Raw genomic sequence first — 19395 nt, 5'->3', positions numbered from 1 at the left:
TGGAGCCTGTTCGGCCAGCCTAGTGCCATGCCAGGGACAGACTGCTCAGACACCTGCTTGGCCGCCGGGACCCAGGTAGGACATGACCCGCTGCTTGCTCCTGACCCAAGGGTCCCAATGGCAACAAACCCTAGAGACTTCTCAAGGGACCAGAGAGGAGGGCAAAGGTCAGTGGGCAGAAAGCCGCCGTTTCCTGGCCTCAAGGCATCTCCATCTCAGGACTGTCCCCGAGAGTGACCTCCTACACCCTGGGTCCAGAGGGGCTGACCTGAGGCCGAGGGGAGCCCCCTCTTGGGGTACACCTAACAGCCAGCTAGGTTCTCCCTGTTCTCTGAGATGGGGCAAAGGAAGGCACCCCTGGTAGCTGGGCAGGCCTGGGTCGTGGTGAAGACCTTGAGGACGGCCCGAGGTGGCCGCTGGCGGCTGAGAAACCATCTCACCCTGCACCTCCTGCCCAGGCTCTCCCTGCTGACCTGGGCCGTCTCAGACCAGCACCACTTGGTGAGCTCAGAGGAAGCCCGTCCCAGCCAAGGCGATGGGAAGGTCATCCCCAAGGGCTGGGCACCTGCCGGGCCCTGTAAACCAGCTGCGGCACGCTGGTCAGGCCAGGGCTGCCCCCCCGAACCCGAGGTCATTGGTCCCACTGGGTGGACCTCAAAAGGGGCTTTGCTGTGTAAAGACAGTGCTGGCAGAGGGTGGAGGGGGTGAGGCTGCCAGCGAAGCCGTGATGGGAAGCAGCATTCAGACCTGAGGACTGCTGGTTTATAGGGTGCTTCATTGATAGGTCATTTCCGATTTTAGGAATGTAGCAACGTCTTTCAAAGCCCGTCTGAGTGCGCTGGGAAATAGGGCCATGGGAGCTGCAGACTTGCTAGCTTGGAGGAAATCGTCGCCACTAGGTTTGAAGGAGGCCCGGCCCTTCTATATGCTGTTCTCTTCCTTCCAGGGCACGCATAGAGCCCCGAGGCAGTGGGAGCCCCCAGGTCTCGTGGGGCAGGGGCAGCAGGTGCAGGGTGGTGCCTGGGGCCTGAACCCATGAGGACCCCACCAGTCTCAGTGCCTCTGCTGACCCCAGATGGAAAATTTCCAGTACAGCGTCCAGCTGAGTGACCAGGACTGGGCCGAGTTCTCAGCCACCACCGACGAGTGTGGCCTCCTGCAGGCTGGCCTGGCCTCTGGGGACGAGCTCTTGTCCAGTGACATTGACCAAGGGGACAGCAGCGGCAGCAATCCCCCCAGCGCCCCGCCTCTCCTGACTGGGCAGCCAGTGGTTGGGGGGCAGGGCTGTGAGGAGGAGGAGGTGGCCGGGCAGTTCCCTGTCAGCAGGTCTTGGTGTGACCCTGTCTTGGCCCTGGGGACCAGTCACCTGACACCCAGCACGTCCGCACGGGCAGAAGCTCGGCTGTTCCTTGGCCCCGGCACCACTCCTCCTGGCCAGCACTCATCCCGCCCCAGTCCAGCGTCTTCTGGAGACCAGATGCAGAGACTTCTACAGGGGCCTGCCCCACAGCCCCCAGGGGAGCCCCCTCAAAGTCCTGAGTCCCCTGGCCACTGCGCTGCCTCCCAGAGGCCCCCCAGTAGCCCTGGAGCCTCGTCATGGAGCCCCGGCCGAAAGAAGAGGCGAGCGGTGGGTGCTAAGGGGAGTGGGCAGGCAGGAGCCCCTGCTTCTGCACAGACGGACTCCCCTGAGATTGCAAAGCTGACAGCCAGAGCCAGGCAGGAGAAGCTGGGGCCAGGCCCTGTAGGAGCTCCCAAGCCTGGCCCTGGGCCTCCTGTTCAGGAAGCCAAACTAGGGCCAGGTTTGGGCCTGTCCATACCTGTCCCTGTGACTGAGCAAGGTACAGACCAAATCAGAGCCGCCCCCAGCACCAGGCTGCACACAGTGTCCAGACCCATCCAGGAAGCCCACCCAGATGTTTCACGGTCTGAGTCATACATGGCTGTGTCTACACCCGCCTCCAAGCCTCAGTGTGACATCGCTGTGTCTACACCCGCCTCCAAGCCTCAACCTGACATGGCTGTGTCTACACCAGCCTCCACTTCTCAACCAGACATGGACATGGCTCTGTCCACACCAGCCTCCACATCTTGCCTGGATGTGGCCTTGGCTACAGCAGGCCGAGTGGTGAAGCTAGAGGTGGCTTCATTTCCACCTGTCTCAGGGGCTGTGCCAAGGATGGCCGAGTCGGCCGGGCTTGTGTGTACACCTGGTTCTGGAGCTGACACCACTGGCCCTGCTTGGTCTCCCACCCAAAAAGCTGGGCCTGACGTGGTGGACACGGAGGTTGTCGGGTCTGAGCCCTCAGCACGAGCCTGTGGACGCTGCTCTGGGGAGCCCACACCGGGTCTCACCCAAGTCCCCAAGAAGAAGAAAGTGCGATTCTCCATGGTTGTCCCCACCCCCAAGGAGCCAGGCACAGGGGAGGCCTCAGGCCCGGCCCCACCCGCCACAGCCCGGCCCTCAGCCCTCCGGACAGTGACTGGGGGTCACAGGGGGCCTGGAGTCTGGGACGCTGTGGCCTTTGGGCCCCAGCCCCACCAGCCTCGCATCCTCAAGCATCTGCCTCGCCCGCCCCCTTCTGCCATGACGAGGGCCGGGCCCGGGAGCCGCTTTGCTGTGACCCTCCCAGAGGCCTACGAGTTCTTCTTCTGTGACCCCATCGAGGAGGACGAACATGCCGAGGCAGCAGCGGCCAGCCAGGGCCCAGCAGATGTCCAGTGGCCGGACACGTGCGAGTTCTTCTTCCAAGACTGTGGAGCCCAGAGGTTGAGGCAGCGGCGGGCCCCAGTGCCATCCCCGAGAGCTGGTTCCATGCCGGCCCCCCCACCTGGAGACCCCGTGCCCATTTCCATCCCTGAGGCCTATGAACACTTCTTTGGAGAGGATGTGCCTGGGGGTGTCCCGGGTGCGGGGGCTGCCCCGAACTGGCTACAGGCCCTGGAGCCTCCCAGCTTGGCCTCCCAGGGAGCGGGGCCTGGGACCCCCTCCAAGCCAGCCACAGTAGAGCGGTTCCACCTGGCTCTCAGGCAGGCAGGTACGTGCCCTCGGGTCCCACAGCCCATCCAGGTCACAGACACACAGTGTCCAGGGAGCTCAGCCACGGGGCCGCTGAGGGGCAGGCAGGCAGGGCCCAGGTCATTCCAGGACACAGTGCAGACGGGGCGGCCATGGCCAGGCACCCGGGCCGTTCAGGGCTTTGGCTCCGCACTGGCCGTTGGTCTGTTCAGCCCACGTGATGACAGCGCCTGCCCCGGCCTCTGGTGAGCTCCTGTCCAGGCCTGGCTGCCTTCAGGGTGAGGCGTTCGCCAGGTAGCATCACACATCTCATCTCCTCTGGGAGGTGCTTTACGCATCAGAAAATGGGGGCCCACAGGCAGTTCCCCGAAACTGGCCCAGCTCAACCACGTGAAAGTCTCAGACAGATGTGTCGGGGCAGGTGGTTCTTGGGAAGATGTGTCCAGGACAAACGGATCTTGGGACAGATGTGTCCCAGGATGGATGTGTCAGGGGCAGGCGTGTGTGGGGCAGATGGCTCTTGGGGCGGGTGGTTGGTTCTTGGGGCAGGCGTGTGCGGGGCAGGTGTTTCCTGGGGCAAGCGGTTCCTGGGGCAAGCGGTTCCCGGGGCAGGTGATTCTCGGGGTGGGCGTGCAGGCCAGTCTCTGAGTGCGGCTGTGGGGCTGAAGGAGGGCTTCTTTCCTAGGGGAGCTCCGGGGGCCCGTCCCATCATCTGTCTTCAGCCAGAATGACATGTGCCTGGTGTTTGTAGCCTTTGCCACCTGGGCTGTGAGGACGTCAGATCTGCACACCCCAGACGCCTGGAAAACAGGTTCGGGTGCCTGGGGGCAGAGGGAACTGTGCCTATAAGTCAGACCCAGGGGCACCAGCAGGATGAGGGTTGTGTGGGGGACCCAGGGCTCTCCCCTGACCTCCTCCCCAGCCGCACGGGACTTGCCCGTCCTTCGAGTCCTGAGCGTTTCGGGCAGATGGTGCTGACGGCCACAGCTGGCCCTCAGGAGACCCTGTGCTTCCCTTGCAGTCTTGCTGGCCAACATTGGCACCGTCTCTGCCATCCGATTCTTCCGCCGGCAGGTGAGGCAAGGGTGCCGCAGCCGCAGCCGCAGCCCCAGCCCCAGCTCCTAGGAGCCAGGCCCGGGCCAGGGAGACGCAGGACGAGGAGCTGAGCACGGGTGCCTGGAACAGGTGCCGCCCTCGCCGGGGCCCCCTGACTCGTCTTCTGCGGGGTCCGGGGGGGCGTGTCCTGGTGCTGCTCCCTAGGACTCACCTGAGGGTCCAGCCAGTGAGCACAGCTGCTCCCCACACTGGGGACGGAGATGCCAGTCTCGGTGGGTGGAGGCCGGGCAGGTGGCTGGGCAGCAGGGTGGCCAGATTCACAGATGAGAACACGGGGCATGTGGTTAAATTTGAATTTCGGACGTGCAATACTACGGAGGCCATTTTACTGAGAAGTGACTTGTTTACCTGGAAACCGCCCCTGTGCTTCCAGGATGCAGTGGGGCTGAGCGGCGGGACAGGAGCTCTGGGCAGAGGAAGGAGTGAGGACATGGGGTGGCCTCAAAGCGGGTGGGGGGTCTAAGGACTCTGCCCTCCTCATGGGTAGGCTTGGTGGCAAGGGCTCCGAGGCTCATCACCCCAAATTCCAGAGGGACTGTGGCCAAGGCCTCTCGGGCTCTGGCCTGACACAGTGAAGGCGGCCCCTGCAGGGTGGGGGGTCTGCAGTAGAGCCCCGAGGGCCCTTGGTGCAGGTGCTGAGGGAGAATTCGGTGGCATCAGATGGAGGACTGGGCTCTGGGTTTCTCCTGGGGGCTCAGAGGAGTCAGAAACGTGGTGGGAAGGCAGGTGAGGGGACTGAGGTGGCAGAAGTGGGGTGCTGTGGGGCACAGCTGAGAGGGGTGAGAGACGCAGTGGGAAGGCAGGTGAGGGGCCTGAGGTGGCAGTAGCAGGGGGCTGCCTGGCTGGGTGCCAGATGGGGGAACCCCGAGGGAGCGTGAGAGGGTGTCCAAGACTGTGGGAGACCCCAGCTGCTGAGCAGAGAACATGTAGACGCGGCACCAATAAAATCTTTTCTTTCTCTCTCTCTCTTCTTTTTTTCTTTCTTGTCCGGTGGTGTCGGCCTCTCCCAAGCTGCACACACCCAGGCCACAAGGCCGCACCTGCCCTCCTCCTTGGGACACCCCCACCCACACCCTGGCTTGTGCCCTTCACACTTGCTGACCGGTGACCCTCTTGCCCTCTGACCTCACATACTCTGACCCTGCTAACCTTGCTCTGTCCTCCGACCTTCACACCCATGCCACCCTCCCACTCCCAGGAACGCCCCAAGTCTCCTCCCCGACTCCTGGCTGGCTGAGCTGAGGGCCAACCCTGTGGATGGCCAGGGCCTCCCTGACCTGTGACCTGGCCTCTCCAGCCAGGGTGTCCTTGGGATGGGGCCCCTTCCTCACCCCAGCTGCTGGCGCTGAGGAGCCCAGGGCCCTGGAGACTCCCCCCACCTCACTGGGTTCAGACCCTGACTTGGACTTTGAAGTGGCTTAGGGGGTGGGTGTCATGGAGGCCTGGCAAGGGTGGTCCTGAGAACCTGCCCTGCTGGGGCCATCAGATCCACTGCACAAGCCCGCCACTGGCCTCATGCCCTCCCAGCTGGGCGCACTTCTGGTGGGAGGAAGCCAAAGTCTCATCCCAGGGGTGGCTGCAGCCTGGGCCCTCGTTCCTCCTGGGGGGCTGGCCATCTAGGGGGAAGGCAGAGATGCATCAGCCTACGGGAGGCCACAGGCACCCTCCCTAGGAGGCAGGACTGTCACTCACCTGTCAGAGGCAGACGAGGTTCGGGTGAACCTTCCCTGGCAGAAGAGACCTGGGAACCCCAAACCACAAGTCTAAGAGGGGCACGGCCCCAGGCAAGCAGCTTGGAGGCAGCCTGTCCATGCGCAGTGCTGGACCCTGCATCACCCACATGACCCCTGCTCTCCCTTCCTGGCCCTGTCTGCCTGCCTCCCTGCTGGCTGCCCTGGTCTCCAGCTGCCCCTGCCCTCCTGTTTCCCTCCCTGTTCCCTTAGAGTCCCAGGAGGCCCCCACACCAGCCCCCCCAGCACCCCCAGAGCCCACGGCACACCGGCATGGGGGCTGCTACTCACGAGCTGAGGGGCGTCTGCGGGCTGCGGCCCTGCACCCTTGGCTGAGCCTCGGTGTCTCTGAGAGGCTCTGGACTGCAAGGCTCCCTTCTTGGAGAGCAAGTGGGGCCCAGTGGGGCAGGGGGAGCTGGAGCCAGGGTCAGAGACAGGCACAGATGTGGGCAACAAGGGGAGCGGGCTCAAGGGCACAGGTCCAGGTGAGCTCTGCGTGGCGCTGAGGAACTGCAGGGAGGGCCTGGGCTGGAACCTTGATGGCACCAGGGACCCCAGCAACGAAACTCAACCTCCCAGCACAGTCAGAACAGACCTCAGGCTTTGGGCAGCCCCGGACCCCAGGGCGAGATTCATGGGCTAGACCTCCTTAGACCCCGAACCTTGGGGTGCAGGTACCTCCCGACCTCAGGTGGCCGCACATCCCACCCTTTCTTTGGCTCAGCAAGGGACTGACCTCCTCCAGGCCCTGGACATCTGTGATTCTGCAGTGGGAGGTGGCCGGTGGGGTGTAGGGGTCGGCATAGAGGGGCGAGTGTGGTGTTTCTGTGTGGCCAGCGGCCTCTGAGCTGCCCTCCAGGCTCAGCCTGTTCAGCTGCAGGGGAGAGGTGGGAGAGGTGTGTTCCTCAGCTCGAAGCAGCCTAACTCTTTCCTTCTCTGAGATGAGGAGTGGTGGGAGCCAGGCCAGGGCCCATACTCCCACCCCGGTGTGCCAGGCCCACCTGTGTCAGGTCCAGGTGCAGTGGTATGGCAGGGCCTTGGCCCTCTGCCCGGGCTTTGCTCCTGGGTGACCGGCTGCTGCCTCTGCGCCTCAGCTCTGTCCTCCGTTGGCAGATGCTGGTGGGGTCAGAGTTGGCCTGGTCCTGTGAGGACCACAGACCTTCCAGAAAGAGCCTCTGGGGCCCTCTCCATGCAATTCCCTGAGGCTGCCAGGGGCTCCCTCCAGTCTTAGTCCCCTGAGGAAACAGGGTCCCCAACACATGCTTACCCAATGGCCTTCTGCCCGCTTCTGTCTGCCACCCCCCAGATACTCACCAGTGTGTACAGGGAGGGAGAGCCCACAGTGGGTGGCACTGAGGACTCAGGCAGGGAGTGGCTGGTGCGGGTGGACGGGGGCGCCAGGCACTCCAAGTCCCAGCTGGTCAGTCCACCTGAGGAGAGTGAGCCTCGGCCGCTGCCCATCGCCTGGGTGGGCAGTGAGTGGGGGTGAGTGAGGACTGGACCCCTCCCTACCTGTCCCCTGCCTGGACCCCTCCCCACTTGCCCCCCCTTCCTGGACCTCTCCCCACCTACCCCCCTGGCTGGACCCACCCTCTCCCACTTACCCCCCTGCCTGCACCCACCCCCTCCCCACCTGCCTCCCTGCCTGGACCCACCCCCTCCCCACGTACCCCCATAGCTGGACCCATCCCCTCCCCACTTACCCCCCTGCCTGGATCCACCCCCTCCCCACCTGACTCCTGCCTGGACCCACCCCCTCCCCACCTGCCTCCTGCCTGGACCCACCCCCTCCCCACCTGCCCCCTTCCTGGACCCACCTTGCTGCCCCCCTTTTTTTGTGGAGTCTCATTCTGTGACCCAGGCTGGAGTGCAATGGCACAATCTTCACTCACTGCAATCTCCGCCTCCCGGGTTCAAGTGATTCTCCTGCCTCAGCCTGCCGAGTAGCTGGGACTACAGGCATGTACCACCAGACCTGGCTAATTTCTTTGCATTTTTAGTAGAGATGGGGTTTCAGGCTGGTCTTGAACTCCTAACCTCAAATGATCCGCTCACCTCAGCCTCTCAGAGCGCTGGGATTACAGGCATGAACCACTGCGTGTGGCCTGCTGCCCCATTTTTACCACTGCCCAGGATCTGGGCTGTGGGTGCTGCTGACCTCTCACCTGCATTCCCAGGAAGCTCTCGGTGCCAGGCAGCTGCCGGGCCCCCTCCCTGTGGGTGACGTCGCGGAGGCAGAGCAGCCAGTGGCTGTAGTCCTCATAGCTGGAGCATACCACTCGGATGGTATTGATGAGGGGACCTGGCACACAGACGCTGTGAGGGGCTGGCAGGGTGGGGTGCACCCCTCAGTGCCCCCACTAGAGAACTGGGGCATCCACCAGGCTCCCGCCCCCACCCTGGCCTGGCCAGCAGGAGGCAGACTAGGGGGCAGGGCCCACCTTCGATTAGGAAGGATCGGATCTCCTTCTCCTTCTCCTCCAGGTTGATGTGGATGGCGCGGAGTGGGAGCTCCCCCTTTGGGGGCAGAATGAGAGCCAGGCCTTTGTAGGGCAGCCCCTGGGCCCCCGCCTGGTCTCATCCCACCCTCTTGCCCACAAGAGCTTGGCTGGGCACTTGGAGAGCCAGGACTGAGGCCACCACCCTGGGAGAGGCCAGTGGGTCCCATCTGTCCTGGGGCTACCACCAGCCCTCAGGGGGCCTTCGCCAGCTGGTACTTAACAGACGAAGCCACAGGACTGGGCTTCTAGAGTCCCTGGAGCAGTTGCGGTGGGGGTGACCTTCAGTCCTTCCTCGGTGACTGAAGGTCACTGTGCGTGCACCCCATACTCCCACCCCGGAGGGCACGCACACACGTGAACACACAGCCCTCACACACCAGGGCACGCACCAGACCGTCCCAGGAGTAGCTATCACTCCCATGCTGCCCGACCCAGGGTGACAGTCGGCTGGGACTGAGAACCTCAGGATGGGCTGGGATGCAGGGCAGGGGCTCCACGTCATGGTGGAGACCAGACTGACCAGGACAGCGGGCCGGGTGGGCAGGGCCCCATGCTCTGTCTCAACAGGCCCCGAAATACAGGTTCCTCCTGCATGGCCGCCCCCTCCCACCCCCACACAGGTGCCTCCCTGGGGCGGGTCCACAGTGGGGAGGGGCCCACCTTGAAGCAAAGCCCATCCGGCTCCTCAGAGAAAATGGCCAGGGACGTTGGGTACAGGACCAAGAGCCGGTCCCATTGCTCCTGAGTTGGGGATCAAACAAGGGGGAGCTGAGCTGCTGGGAACCCAGGGCTGGCCCCCCACCCTGCACCCCTCCTGTCCCCTGACAGCCCCACCTCCCACCCACCTGTGCAGGCAGGTGCTGGAGCTTGACCCTTGAGGCACAGATGGCGCTGCCGCCAGGTTCGTGCCCTGATGCTGTCCGCAGCCGGGTGAGACGGCGCTGGAGAGTCCAGGGTAGCTCCTCTCCAGGGGGCCCCTGTGAGGATGTGGTCAGAGCAGGCTGCGAGGATCAGGGTGGGGAGGGTGGTGGGGTCCCTGGCACTGACCTGTGGGGGTGCTGAGTGGCAGCGCCGGAGCCCCCCGAGGAGGGCCATCTGCTTTTCCATGTGGTAGAGCCAGCAGTTCAGCTCGGCCCGGCCGGGGCAGAGCACCAGGAGGGGTGCGGGTAGTGGGCCTGTGGGAGGGGCAGAGAGGGCACAGGTATGCACACACACTCAGCAGCAGGCAGGCAGGCTCCTCTCTAAGGCCTGGTCAGGGGTGCGTCTGGGGGCCCGGTCAGCATCCCACACACCTGTGATCTGGAAGCCGTGCTCTCGGGAGCCCTTGAGCGCACAGACGCTCAGCTCCGTCAGTGGTAACAGCCCCTGCCGGGCACAGGATAACAGGGCCTTCAGGGATTCAGGGAGAGATCATGCCCCCCCACCCCTGCTGCCCACCACCTCACCTGTAATGTGAGTCCTTCAGAGCCATGGGCCTGGAAGTAGAGGTGGGCGGGGAACAGCTCCAGGTAGCAGTCACTGACATCCTGTGCAGGGAGCAGGGTGGTCAGTGGAGGGTCTGGGGAGCAGGCCCCAGGTTGGTGCGGATGCTGGATGCTGAGCGCGCCCACCCACGTGGCCACACCTGGCTGTGCAGGAACCGCAGCTGGACCTTGGCGTAGTGCACCACCTTTCCCAGGTTCCTCACAGGCACCCTCCGCTGCCCCTTCTTGAACACACTCAGGAATGGCTGCTCCGCGTTTTCTCGCTGATTCTCCAGGTCCAGGATGTCCTAGAAGGCACAGAACTCAGGGGAGGGTCCTGGGCTGGGCGCTCCACACCCTCATCAATGTCCACACAGCTATATGCCAACAGGCAGAGTCTGCACGGCCAGACAACACCTATGCAAAGAACGCAGCCTCACGTGCACAGAGCCCTGCATGCTCACAGCCCCTCCACAGGAAGAATCACAGCAGAATTTACACACATACATGCATAAATACATGCACATATGCCCACACACATACACACATGTGCACATACACAATACATGCTCATACAAGCACACACATATGCATGCATACACATGCACACAGAGACATACATCACACGTGCACACACAAATGACACAAATAGACACGTGCATACACAGTATACATCAACGCACAACTACACACATGTATGCATGCACAAACATGCACACACATACACGGGGCACATGTATGCAAACATACATGTGCAGATGTGCATACACACACATAAACATTTTTGCACACATACATTCACATACATGCATACGCACATACACACACACAGACACTCTTCCCCACACAGAGCTGCCTGGTGGAGATGAGATTGAGATGTGGACTCAGTGGATTAAACCGTATCTTCACTCTTTCCTAAGACGTGTAATATGGCTGTGGTTATTCAACCTCTGAAGACTGGTTAAAAGAATTTGGGGGTGTGTGGGGGAAGTAACACCTAAAACTCTCTCGTGTCTGCAGTATTGGCCGGTAAATGTTTAGCACCTGGTTTTACAAACACACACGCACACCAAGGACCTGATTGATAACGCTTGCCAATTTCCTCAGTGTAAATGTCCCCACTGCCAGCCATTTCCAGCCCCCAGCCTGAGAGAAAGATATGAGGAGATTTCTGGAATCCATCCCCTGGGCGTGTGCCGGCCGCTCCCCAAGCTTCACTCGGGTGACAGCCAGGTCTTGGCAGTGCCCCAAGGGGTCTCCGTAGCTGCCTCTGCCTCACTGTCTCCTCACCTCAGGCCCAAGCTCTTCGGGACCACTCAGCCCTCACCCTAACCCTTACCCACTTTACAGCTTTGCTCTAACCTCACCTGTTCTAAGAGGCCCTTTTCTGAAAGTCCTAAAATTCCAGCCTTCCCGAGCCTCTGCACCTGGCCCCTCTATTTTTCTCCTTAGCGCCAACCCCACCCCACTTGCGGTATCTTCTATTTGTCCCATCACGTGTCTGCTGTGGGAATGAGAGCACCAGAAGAACAGGGGTTTCTGTCTCGTTCACTGCTGTGTCCCCAGAGCCTAAGATGGGGCCTGGGATGTGCTGTGGGCACCCACAGGGTGCTGACAGGGACGGAGGAATCTATATTCACCCACATTCAGCCAGTCCTGGCACACAGTCCTCTACAGATGGAGGCTGGAATCACCAACTTAGGGATCGGAAAGGGCATGGGCTTGAACCTGGGGCTGGAGAGCTTTGTGACCTATCCACAGGCTCAGGGGCAAGTGGGTAGGTGTCCTGCTCCCTCTAGGAGCTGCTAAGGGCTACCTGTAGGGCTGCTGTGCCCTGGCCAAGCTTAGCTGCCCCTGAGCAGGCCCAGGAATGTGAAGGGACAGATGCGTGGCTTCCCCGGCCTCCTGCCTCTGGGTGGGGCCTCCTGTGCCCACACCCAGCATGGGAACTGATGCCGGGCTGGCACCCATGAAAAACAGGCCACAAATCAGGAAGGGCCACACAGCTGGTCCTGCAGCCCAGCTCAGCCTTGGGGCCCTGAGGAGGACGCAGCCTGGAGCAGTGGCAGGGCCAGTTCACAGCACGGGTGCAGAGCCCAGGCACAGGGTGGAGGTGAATGGCTCTAGGACAAACCCAAAACTCCTCCCCCAGCCCCATCTTCTGAGATTCAGCAGGTTTTTCCCTCTCCGGCTACCATGTCCTGGCAAGGGAGGACCACCAGGGTCACCATACCTCATAGGACCCTACCAGGGTCACACTGCACATCCTGGGCTTGGACAGAGAGAGTGTGGTGGCTCAGATGCAGCCAGAGACCCCCTACCCCTGACCCAGCCCGGCTCTGCTCCCTGCCCACGCCTCTGAGATAGCATGTTTCTGAAGCCTGCCCCTATCTGCAGGGTGCCCTGAAACTCGGGGGGTCAGGAGAGGCTACGGCACAAGCTTCCTGCCTGGTGGGCCATGGTGGGAAGGGATCTGTACAGTGCAGGGCAGAGGTCCTCCCCCTAGATCCCCCTGGGGCCCATATAGCAGAGCCCACCCATCCAGGTTGCCCGAGGGGGCTGCAGTGGGAATTCCTGTCTGCCCTGAAGCCCAGATTCCTCCTCCTGTTCCCTCAACCCAGCACCGGCCGCGTCTCAAAGGGGCTGGGTGTCTCTATCCTGTGAAGACCCTCAGTACCCCGGGCCCCGCAGGGTGGGTGTGGGCCGTTTACACTCCTTCCATGGCGAGGTGGCCGCGTGTGGGCCAGGGAAATACCTCCTTGCTGCGAGGATTTGGCAGGCTGGGAGGAGGCCTGAGCAGTGCGCACAGTTGCTGTGGACCAGGCGGCCAGCCAGCAGCAACTTCCTGCGAGACGCCGGTGGGGAAACTGAGGCCGGCGTAGGTGACCGGAGGGCTCACTGCTCTTCTGAGGCCTCTTACTCCCCATGGACGCTACCAGCACGACCCCAGCCCCACTGCAACAGCCGAGATGTGCGTGCTGGTACCCCGCCCGGCCCGCCCCGCCCCGCCCAGCGCGCTCCGACTGACTCAGTCCCGCGTCTCGGTTTCGCTCTCCGCTCAGACTTTCGGCCGGATGAACTCCCCGGGGCGGGGCTGCTCCTCACCTGGGGGGGTCTGACTCCCCCGAGCCGGGCCGAGGGAGGCGCGGCGCACATGCACAGGCAGAGCCGTTCCCCGCCCGCCGCTCACCATGCCCGGGATGTAGTGGAAGAGCTTGTCGGCGGCGGTGTCCCCGCTCCCAGCGGCCTCGGGGCCCAGCAGAATGGCCGGCTTCCGCGCACTGTCCTCTCTGGGGACGAGGGAAGGGCTCACGGGCTGGACCCGGAGCAGGCGGAGGAGCCCCGCGCCCAGGTGGCCGCGCCCATGCCCCTCACCTGTTTCCCTTCAGCGAGGGCTTCCTGGAGAAGGAGGCCCGGAGCCTTCTGGGGGCCTGCGGGACGCAGTGGCTGTTCCCCATGGCCGAGTCACAGGTTGGCAGGTCTGGGTCCCCTTCCACAGCCTTCTGCTGCCGCCTCCCTGGGGCAGGCGGGGCTGTGGGACGTCCCACCTGGCACTGAGGGCTGGGCCAGGGTGGAGCCTTTCTGGAAGGGGCCTGGCCCTACCTGAGCCATCCGGGTCTCTGCCCTGGGCCCACCACACCGAGAGGCCAGCCTTGGGGCGAGCACCCCTCTGGCCCAGACAAGGCCTCCAGTGTGCAGGGAGTCCCCACTTGCCTGTGCTTGGCTTGGCGAACCCTGGCTGCCCCCAAGAACCATGTGGGCACACATCCCATTTCCATCTACACCCTGGCAGGCCTGAGTCACCCCAGCCTCTCCTCCTGTGTGGCCTCCTCACCACAGGCCTGAGGAAGGATCCCCAAGGTTTAAGGAGACCCAGAAGGCCACATGCTCCCTAGGCAGCCAGGACAGTTGGGGTACACGGGGGCAACGCTGTTCTGCCTGGCCCCACCCCCAGACCTCGGCCTCAGGACCCAGCCCTGGCAAACCCCACTCACAGCTGGGGACTGGCCACAAGGACTCCATGGCCCCAACCCACCCCCCCACCATGCACAGCTCTACCTTTCAGCCCTCAGAGGCTCACGCAGCAATTCAGACCCCACCCCCCACCCCAACAGGACCCAAGTTGTGCAGGTGCCCCACAAGCCAGAGAGATGCTCGGCCTCAGGCCTGAGGAGCCCAGGAAATGTGTTTATTGTTCAAGTTGGCTTGTATTGCTGTGTAGGGTCCGTGTGCACGTGTGCACCCACTACAAGACCCAGGGAAGACAGCACGTGGCGTGGCAGACAGGACCCTGCTCCCATCCTTCCCAGGACCCCCATGTGCAAGTGAGGACCGTGTGCAACAGCTGAGTCTGCAGCTGCTTGGAAGGCCCCAGGACCTCGTGCTCCTCGGCCTGCAGGGTCTGAGCAGGCGGTGGCCCTGGGGCAACGAGTGGGTGGGAGGACACAGAGGACTAAACGCTCAAGGTGTAAAGGAGCGGCTGCAGCACCACTCAGCCCTCAATAAATAAATAAACAACTAAACACAGACAAAAAGGAATGGTCGGAAGATGCGAACAGATGGTGCAGGGCGTCCCTGGTGGGGGCCATGGCCCCCTTAAGGCATGTGGGAGGCTGCGGGACTCTGGCAGTGGCTGGGTCAGAGGCTGGTGGAGGACACGGAGAGCGTGGGCGAGGATGGTGGCGGAAAGTTGAGCAGCTCCAGCACCGCGACGCCCACGCTGCTGCGCCGGGTGAACATGCAGGAGGCAGCCACCCACTTGTTGGTCCTCGGGTTGTACTTCTCGATGGAGTTGAGGCTGGAGCTGCCATCGTTGCCCCCGACTGCGTACAGCCATCCATCCATGGCCACCAGGTCGTGTGTGCTCCTGGAGGGCAGGCGGGGTGAGACCCAGGAGGCAGGAAGGGATGAGGGGGAGGGGTCGCACCATGAGAAGGGGCGGGGCGGGGCGAGGTGAGAACCCCTCCCTGCAGGACGCCCGGCTGCGGACCTGCGGATGTTCATGGGCGCCACACTCTCCCAGGCGCCGGCCTTGGGGCTGTATCTCTCCACTGAATTGAGGCAGCTGGTGCCATCGTTGCCCCCTGCCACGTACAGGGCACCCTCCAGCACAGCCACACCTGCTGAGCTGCGCCGGCTCAGCATGGACGCCACAGGCGACCACACGTTCACCTGGGGGTGAGGGAGCGGGCTGGAGGCAGACCCGCCATGGGCTTCCATCCCCTGCTGCAGCCCCTACTCCAAGGGTGGGTATCAGGGATGGGTGGGATGTGGGTGACTGCAGGGCAGACAGCCCGCAACACCCGGAAGGGGGGGCCGGGAGGGGTGCGTTATGCACCTGGGGCTCGTACTTCTCCACAGTGGCCAGATGTGAGGAGCTGTCGTAGCCGCCCACGGCGTACAGGTTCCCATCTGCAGGAAGCCAGCACACCCATGGCATTCCTGCTGTGAGTGGGGTCTCCAGGGTGGGGGAAGATGGGGATGCCCCCAAGGCAGACCCCATCACCCACCGAGCGTGGCCACACGCACATAGCGTCTCCGGGTGCTCATGGCAGCAACGGATGTCCACGCTCCAGTCAGGGGGTCGTAGCGCTCGGCACTGTGGGCACCACGACCCACCGCAGCTCAGAAGACACGGAAGGTGCCCCAGCCCCAGGACCTGCCCTCCCCAGCGCTGGAGACAAACTACTCCCAGACAGGCAAGGCCCGCCGGTGGACACAGGCCCTAAGCTGCCTGGACAACCCTGGTGTGCACCCGCCTGGGCCCAGCCTCTGGACTGGGGGTGAGGACCCTAGAGAAGAAAGGGCACTGGCCTAGCAAAGCCAGGAGCTCAGTGTGTGGCCTGGGATGAAGAGACTGCACGGATCCCCTTTAGCGGCCACAGTCAGACGCAACCTGGGTGATGGTGACGTAGCCTCGCCTCGTGCAGTCGGACCCTGTAAAGCCACCGGGTCCCCAACTACTACCTGTTCAGGCAGGAGGCCCCGTCATAGCCGCCAGCCGAGTACAGGAGCCCATGCAGGGCGGCCACACCCAGGCAGCTTCGCCTCGTGCCCATGGACACCTCCGGCTGCCACGTGTTAGTCACGGGGTCGTAGGACTCCACGGTAGCCAGGTCTGAGGTCCCGTCGTAGCTAGCACAACAGACCCACACAGGTCAAGACTGGCCTATCACGTAAGCGCCAGACCCCTGACCCAAGTCCTGCCTCCAGGCTTACCCGCCCACAGCATACAGCCGGTTCCCCACGGCAGCCACGCCCACCCGGGCCCTGCGCGTGGACATGGAGGCCACCATGTGCCAGCGGTCGGTGCGCGTGTCGTAGGCCTCACAGTCTCCGTGGATGGCAAACAGGCTCCCACCGCCTGGCAAAGACAGGTGGAGACAAGACTTGTAAGGGGACCCACTGATGGGCTACACTTCGGGCTCCTGGGGAGGCCCCTGGATGGAGGAGTGGAGGAACAGCTCAGGCCCTGACCCGCACACATGGAGAGGGTGGGTGCTGGTAAGCCTGGAAGGCACAAGGCAGGAGGGAAAGAGGCGGAGCCGTACCCACGGCGAAGAGCACTGGGCCGGCCCCCTCACAGCGCCGGGGCCGAGTGCGGCTGGTGCCCAGGACGCCCCTCTGCTCCGGCAGTAGGTGAAACTTCAGAGCCTCGATGAGGAGGTCCTTGCAGTCGGGGTGGTGCCTCACCAGGCTCTCGGCATCCACGTGGCCCAGCAGGAAGTCACGGCTCAGCAGAGGCAGCCGCACACACTTCATGAGCTGGGGCGCCGGAGGTGCCAAGGTCAGGCAGGACCCTTGGGTACACTTGGCCCCAGGATTGAGACCCCCCCAGATGCCCATACCACCTGTGACCAATTCTTCAGACAAGTGCGGGCACCACCCCCAAGGAGTCCCTGCACCCGAGGAAGGTCAAGGCACACCAGACCCTTGGCCACCTGTACGCCTTCACAGACACTATGGGAGCCCCCGGGGCTGGGCCTCACCCGTGGGACATGCTGCCTGCGGGCGTCCACGTCGTGTTTCACCCAGCTCAGGACGGCGCGGTAGACCTCCTCCTCTGAAGGCACGTTCAAGCTGTCACTAGATACCAGTTCCAGCACCTGGAGATGAGGGTCCCCAGGCCTGAGATCTGGGGAGGGTCCTGTGGGCCCAGGGAGCCCTGAAGATGCGTAGGAGGGAGGGTCAGGGGGTGGGGACTGAGTGCTTACACTGGGAGGGGCCGAGCAGAGTCAGGAGCCACAGAAATGGCTCTACCCAGACAGGACTTGGGGGGGCCTCTACCCAGACAGGACTTGGGCGCATACAGCAGGCACTAAGGGTGGCAGGCAGGGCTGCGTTACGGACAAAACGGGGTCAGCAGTCAAAGGCAAAGACTTGGGTGGGGTCAGGCTGACAGTGAGGGCTGGGCCGCTGTTACCTGTTTCAGGGGCAGCAGCATGAACTCCTCGGTCTTGGCCACGTCCACGAAGTGCTGCAGCACGTACCTGTGGGCCGCCTTGAGCAGGTCACTGCAGGAGTGCGCATCGGCAAAGCCCCGGATGCCCAGGCAGTTGGAGGGGTCCAGCTGACTCAGCAGGAACTTGCAGCAGGCGTCTCGGACACCGTTCAGCTGCAGCAGGCTGGCGGCTGGAAGCAGCGTCTGCGCAGCAGGGAGATGCGGGTCAGAGAGACACAGGGTCGGGGACAGGAGGATCGGGTGCGAGGCCTCTGCAAGGCCCTAGTGAGGCAGCCTCACCTGCACGTTGCCCTCGCCCACCACGATCTCAGCCGTGTACGCAAACTGCACCAGCTGGTCCAAGGCCTGAGGGTCGATGTCATGCAGCGTCACATGAGTCTGGCGGCTCTCGCTCATCTCATCTGTGGGGACAGAGGATCAGAGGGGCCGACCCCAAGGGGCCCACGGAGCGCATAGCGCCGTGCAGGCCGCGCAGGACGGTACTTGCTTGTGAACATGGCGTGGAAGTACGGGCTGCAGGAGGCCAGCACCACTTTGTGCGCGCGGATCTCCTTGGCGGCCACGTGCAGGACGATGTCGCACAGGAGGCCGCGCTGGCGCATGCGGCTCATGGCTACGAAGGCGTCGTGGTAGTGTCGCTTGGAGTTGTGGGCCACGCTGTGGCCCTCGCGGCTCAGCAGCTGCACGGCTCCCTCCATGGGGGCTGCTGGCCGCGCCGGCCGGGGCCGCGCGCGCTCCGCCTCAGGGCTGCGGGGGGCGGGTGGGCGGCTCAGGCTTCGCCCCTCCGGAGCCTCTGGGCCGGACCTGGGCAGCCCGCGGGGACACTGCCCCAGGTGCGGCGGGGGCGCCGGCAACCCTCGCCCGACCCCAGCCCAGGACCCCGCCCCGTACGCCCCGCGCCGAGTCCAGGCCTGCGCTGCGCCCCTGCTCCCCCGGGCGTCGCCAGAGCCGCGAGCACAGCCCCGCGCTCCACCCCGCTCCCCGGCGGGCGCCGCTACGAGCTCGGCTCCCCCGCGTCCCAGGCCGCCCTCTAGGGCCCGCAGCGGGAGCCACGTCCTCCGCGCACGGGGAGCGGGTGGAGCTGCCGCGCCGGGGCGACCCCGCTCAGCACCCGAGTCCCGACCTCCCCGAGCCCTCGGCGCGGCCCCAGCCTCTTCTGCGGCGGACGCGAGGGCGGGGGCCGGGCAGGTCCCGAGGCCGCCCCACGCACACTCACGCCGTCTGCTGCGGCTGCGGCGGTGGCGGCGGCGGCGCCTCCGGCCCGGGTCCCGGGCTGCCGTGCTCCGGGCTCTGCGTTCTGCCAGCCGGGCGCTCGCTGCGGGGCTGCATTCGGCCGCCGGACCCGCCGCGGATTCGCGGAGAACGCGCAGGCGGACAGACGCGGGGACGACCGGAGGGCTGCTCGGCGGTGGCGGCCCGCTAAGCGTCGCTTCCGCGGCTCCAGCCAGCAGCCGCTGTTTCTCGGCGCCGCCCGCCCCGCCTCCCGAGAGGCTGGTGGTACTCGATGTTAGACGCCAATCCTCCGAGCGCCGCGCCTGGGGTCCGCCTCCTCCGGCTAGAAGCACCCCCCCAGGCGCTGCCCTCCTCCGAGAAGCCCCGCCAGGCGCCGCCCTCCTCGCAAGAGAAGACCCCTCCCAGGCCCCGCCCTCCTCCCGGGAGAAGCCGCCCTCAGGCCCCGCCCTCCTCCCAGGAGAATCCCCCCCCAGGCCCCGCCCTCCTCGGAGAAGCCCCCCAGGAACCGCCCTCCTTCTCCGAGAAATCCCCAGGCCTCGCTCTCCTCCTCCTCCTCCTCCTCCGAGAAGTCCCCCAGGCCCGGCCCTCCTCCAAGAAGCCCCCTAGGCCCCGCACTCCTCCCCCGGAGAAGTTCCTCAGGCCCCGCCCTCCTCCTTCGAGAGGCTCCCCCCCCAGGCCCCGCCCTCCTCCCCGAGAAGCCGCCCTCTCTCAGGCGCGCCCTCCTCCTCCCCGGAAAAGTCCCTAGGTCCGGTCCTCCTCGGGGAAGCCCCCGCAGGCCCCGCCCACCCCCTCGGAGAAGCACCCCCCCAGGCCCCGCCCTCCACCTACTCTTCTGCGAAGCCCCCCTCCCCCAACCCCCTAACTCCCTCCTCCC

The 19395-nt window shown here is 64.4% G+C and overlaps 3 protein-coding genes across 21 annotated transcripts; 1 reads left to right on the top strand and 2 right to left on the bottom strand.

The window, feature by feature from the left end:
* Positions 1 to 47: 47 nt before the first annotated feature.
* PERM1 (PPARGC1 and ESRR induced regulator, muscle 1) lies at positions 48 to 5096 on the top strand. Of its 4 annotated transcripts, none has more exons than XM_035307225.3 (4): positions 48 to 75; positions 947 to 3035; positions 3702 to 3827; positions 4038 to 5096. In XM_035307225.3, exons 2-4 carry the CDS (start codon positions 1076 to 1078, stop codon positions 4139 to 4141), a joined length of 2190 nt encoding a protein of 729 aa, XP_035163116.1. In that variant the 5' UTR covers positions 48 to 75; positions 947 to 1075; the 3' UTR covers positions 4142 to 5096. The 4 variants fall into 4 exon arrangements, with proteins under 4 accessions (XP_035163116.1, XP_078186064.1, XP_078186068.1 ...); XM_078329938.1 differs by having other exon boundaries at positions 802 to 3035; XM_078329942.1 differs by having other exon boundaries at positions 48 to 167.
* PLEKHN1 (pleckstrin homology domain containing N1) lies at positions 4456 to 13345 on the bottom strand. 7 transcript variants are annotated; one of them, XM_035307230.3, is made up of 16 exons: positions 13202 to 13345; positions 13017 to 13116; positions 9988 to 10134; positions 9809 to 9889; positions 9656 to 9752; positions 9411 to 9538; positions 9209 to 9340; positions 9024 to 9104; positions 8304 to 8379; positions 8028 to 8188; positions 7177 to 7326; positions 6864 to 7004; positions 6599 to 6736; positions 6154 to 6372; positions 5825 to 5873; positions 4456 to 5748 (listed from the first exon to the last, which is right to left on the bottom strand). In XM_035307230.3, exons 1-16 carry the CDS (start codon positions 13282 to 13284, stop codon positions 5615 to 5617), a joined length of 1917 nt encoding a protein of 638 aa, XP_035163121.1. In that variant the 5' UTR covers positions 13285 to 13345; the 3' UTR covers positions 4456 to 5614. The 7 variants fall into 7 exon arrangements, 4 of the variants coding, with proteins under 4 accessions (XP_035163121.1, XP_078186069.1, XP_035163122.1 ...); XM_078329943.1 differs by having other exon boundaries at positions 8028 to 8164; XM_035307231.3 differs by having other exon boundaries at positions 9656 to 9728.
* Positions 13346 to 13994: 649 nt separating this feature from the next.
* On the bottom strand, positions 13995 to 18751 carry KLHL17 (kelch like family member 17). 10 transcript variants are annotated; one of them, XM_035307221.3, is made up of 12 exons: positions 18505 to 18751; positions 17776 to 18035; positions 17568 to 17689; positions 17250 to 17471; positions 16816 to 16932; positions 16378 to 16591; positions 16046 to 16190; positions 15794 to 15961; positions 15337 to 15425; positions 15165 to 15238; positions 14817 to 14998; positions 13995 to 14693 (listed from the first exon to the last, which is right to left on the bottom strand). In XM_035307221.3, the coding sequence occupies exons 1-12, from the start codon at positions 18615 to 18617 to the stop codon at positions 14465 to 14467; spliced, it is 1935 nt and encodes a 644-aa protein (XP_035163112.1). In that variant the 5' UTR covers positions 18618 to 18751; the 3' UTR covers positions 13995 to 14464. The 10 variants fall into 10 exon arrangements, 9 of the variants coding, with proteins under 9 accessions (XP_035163112.1, XP_078186062.1, XP_078186061.1 ...); XR_013519703.1 differs by having other exon boundaries at positions 15178 to 15238; positions 17776 to 18751; XM_078329936.1 differs by lacking the exon at positions 14817 to 14998.
* Positions 18752 to 19395: the final 644 nt, after the last annotated feature.

The sequence above is a fragment of the Callithrix jacchus genome, chromosome 7 (genome assembly GCF_049354715.1).
Source record: "Callithrix jacchus isolate 240 chromosome 7, calJac240_pri, whole genome shotgun sequence".
Lineage (NCBI taxonomy): Eukaryota > Metazoa > Chordata > Mammalia > Primates > Cebidae > Callithrix > Callithrix jacchus.
The sequence above is the reverse complement of the archived record's forward strand: the minus strand, read 5'-3'. Positions and strand labels throughout refer to the sequence as shown.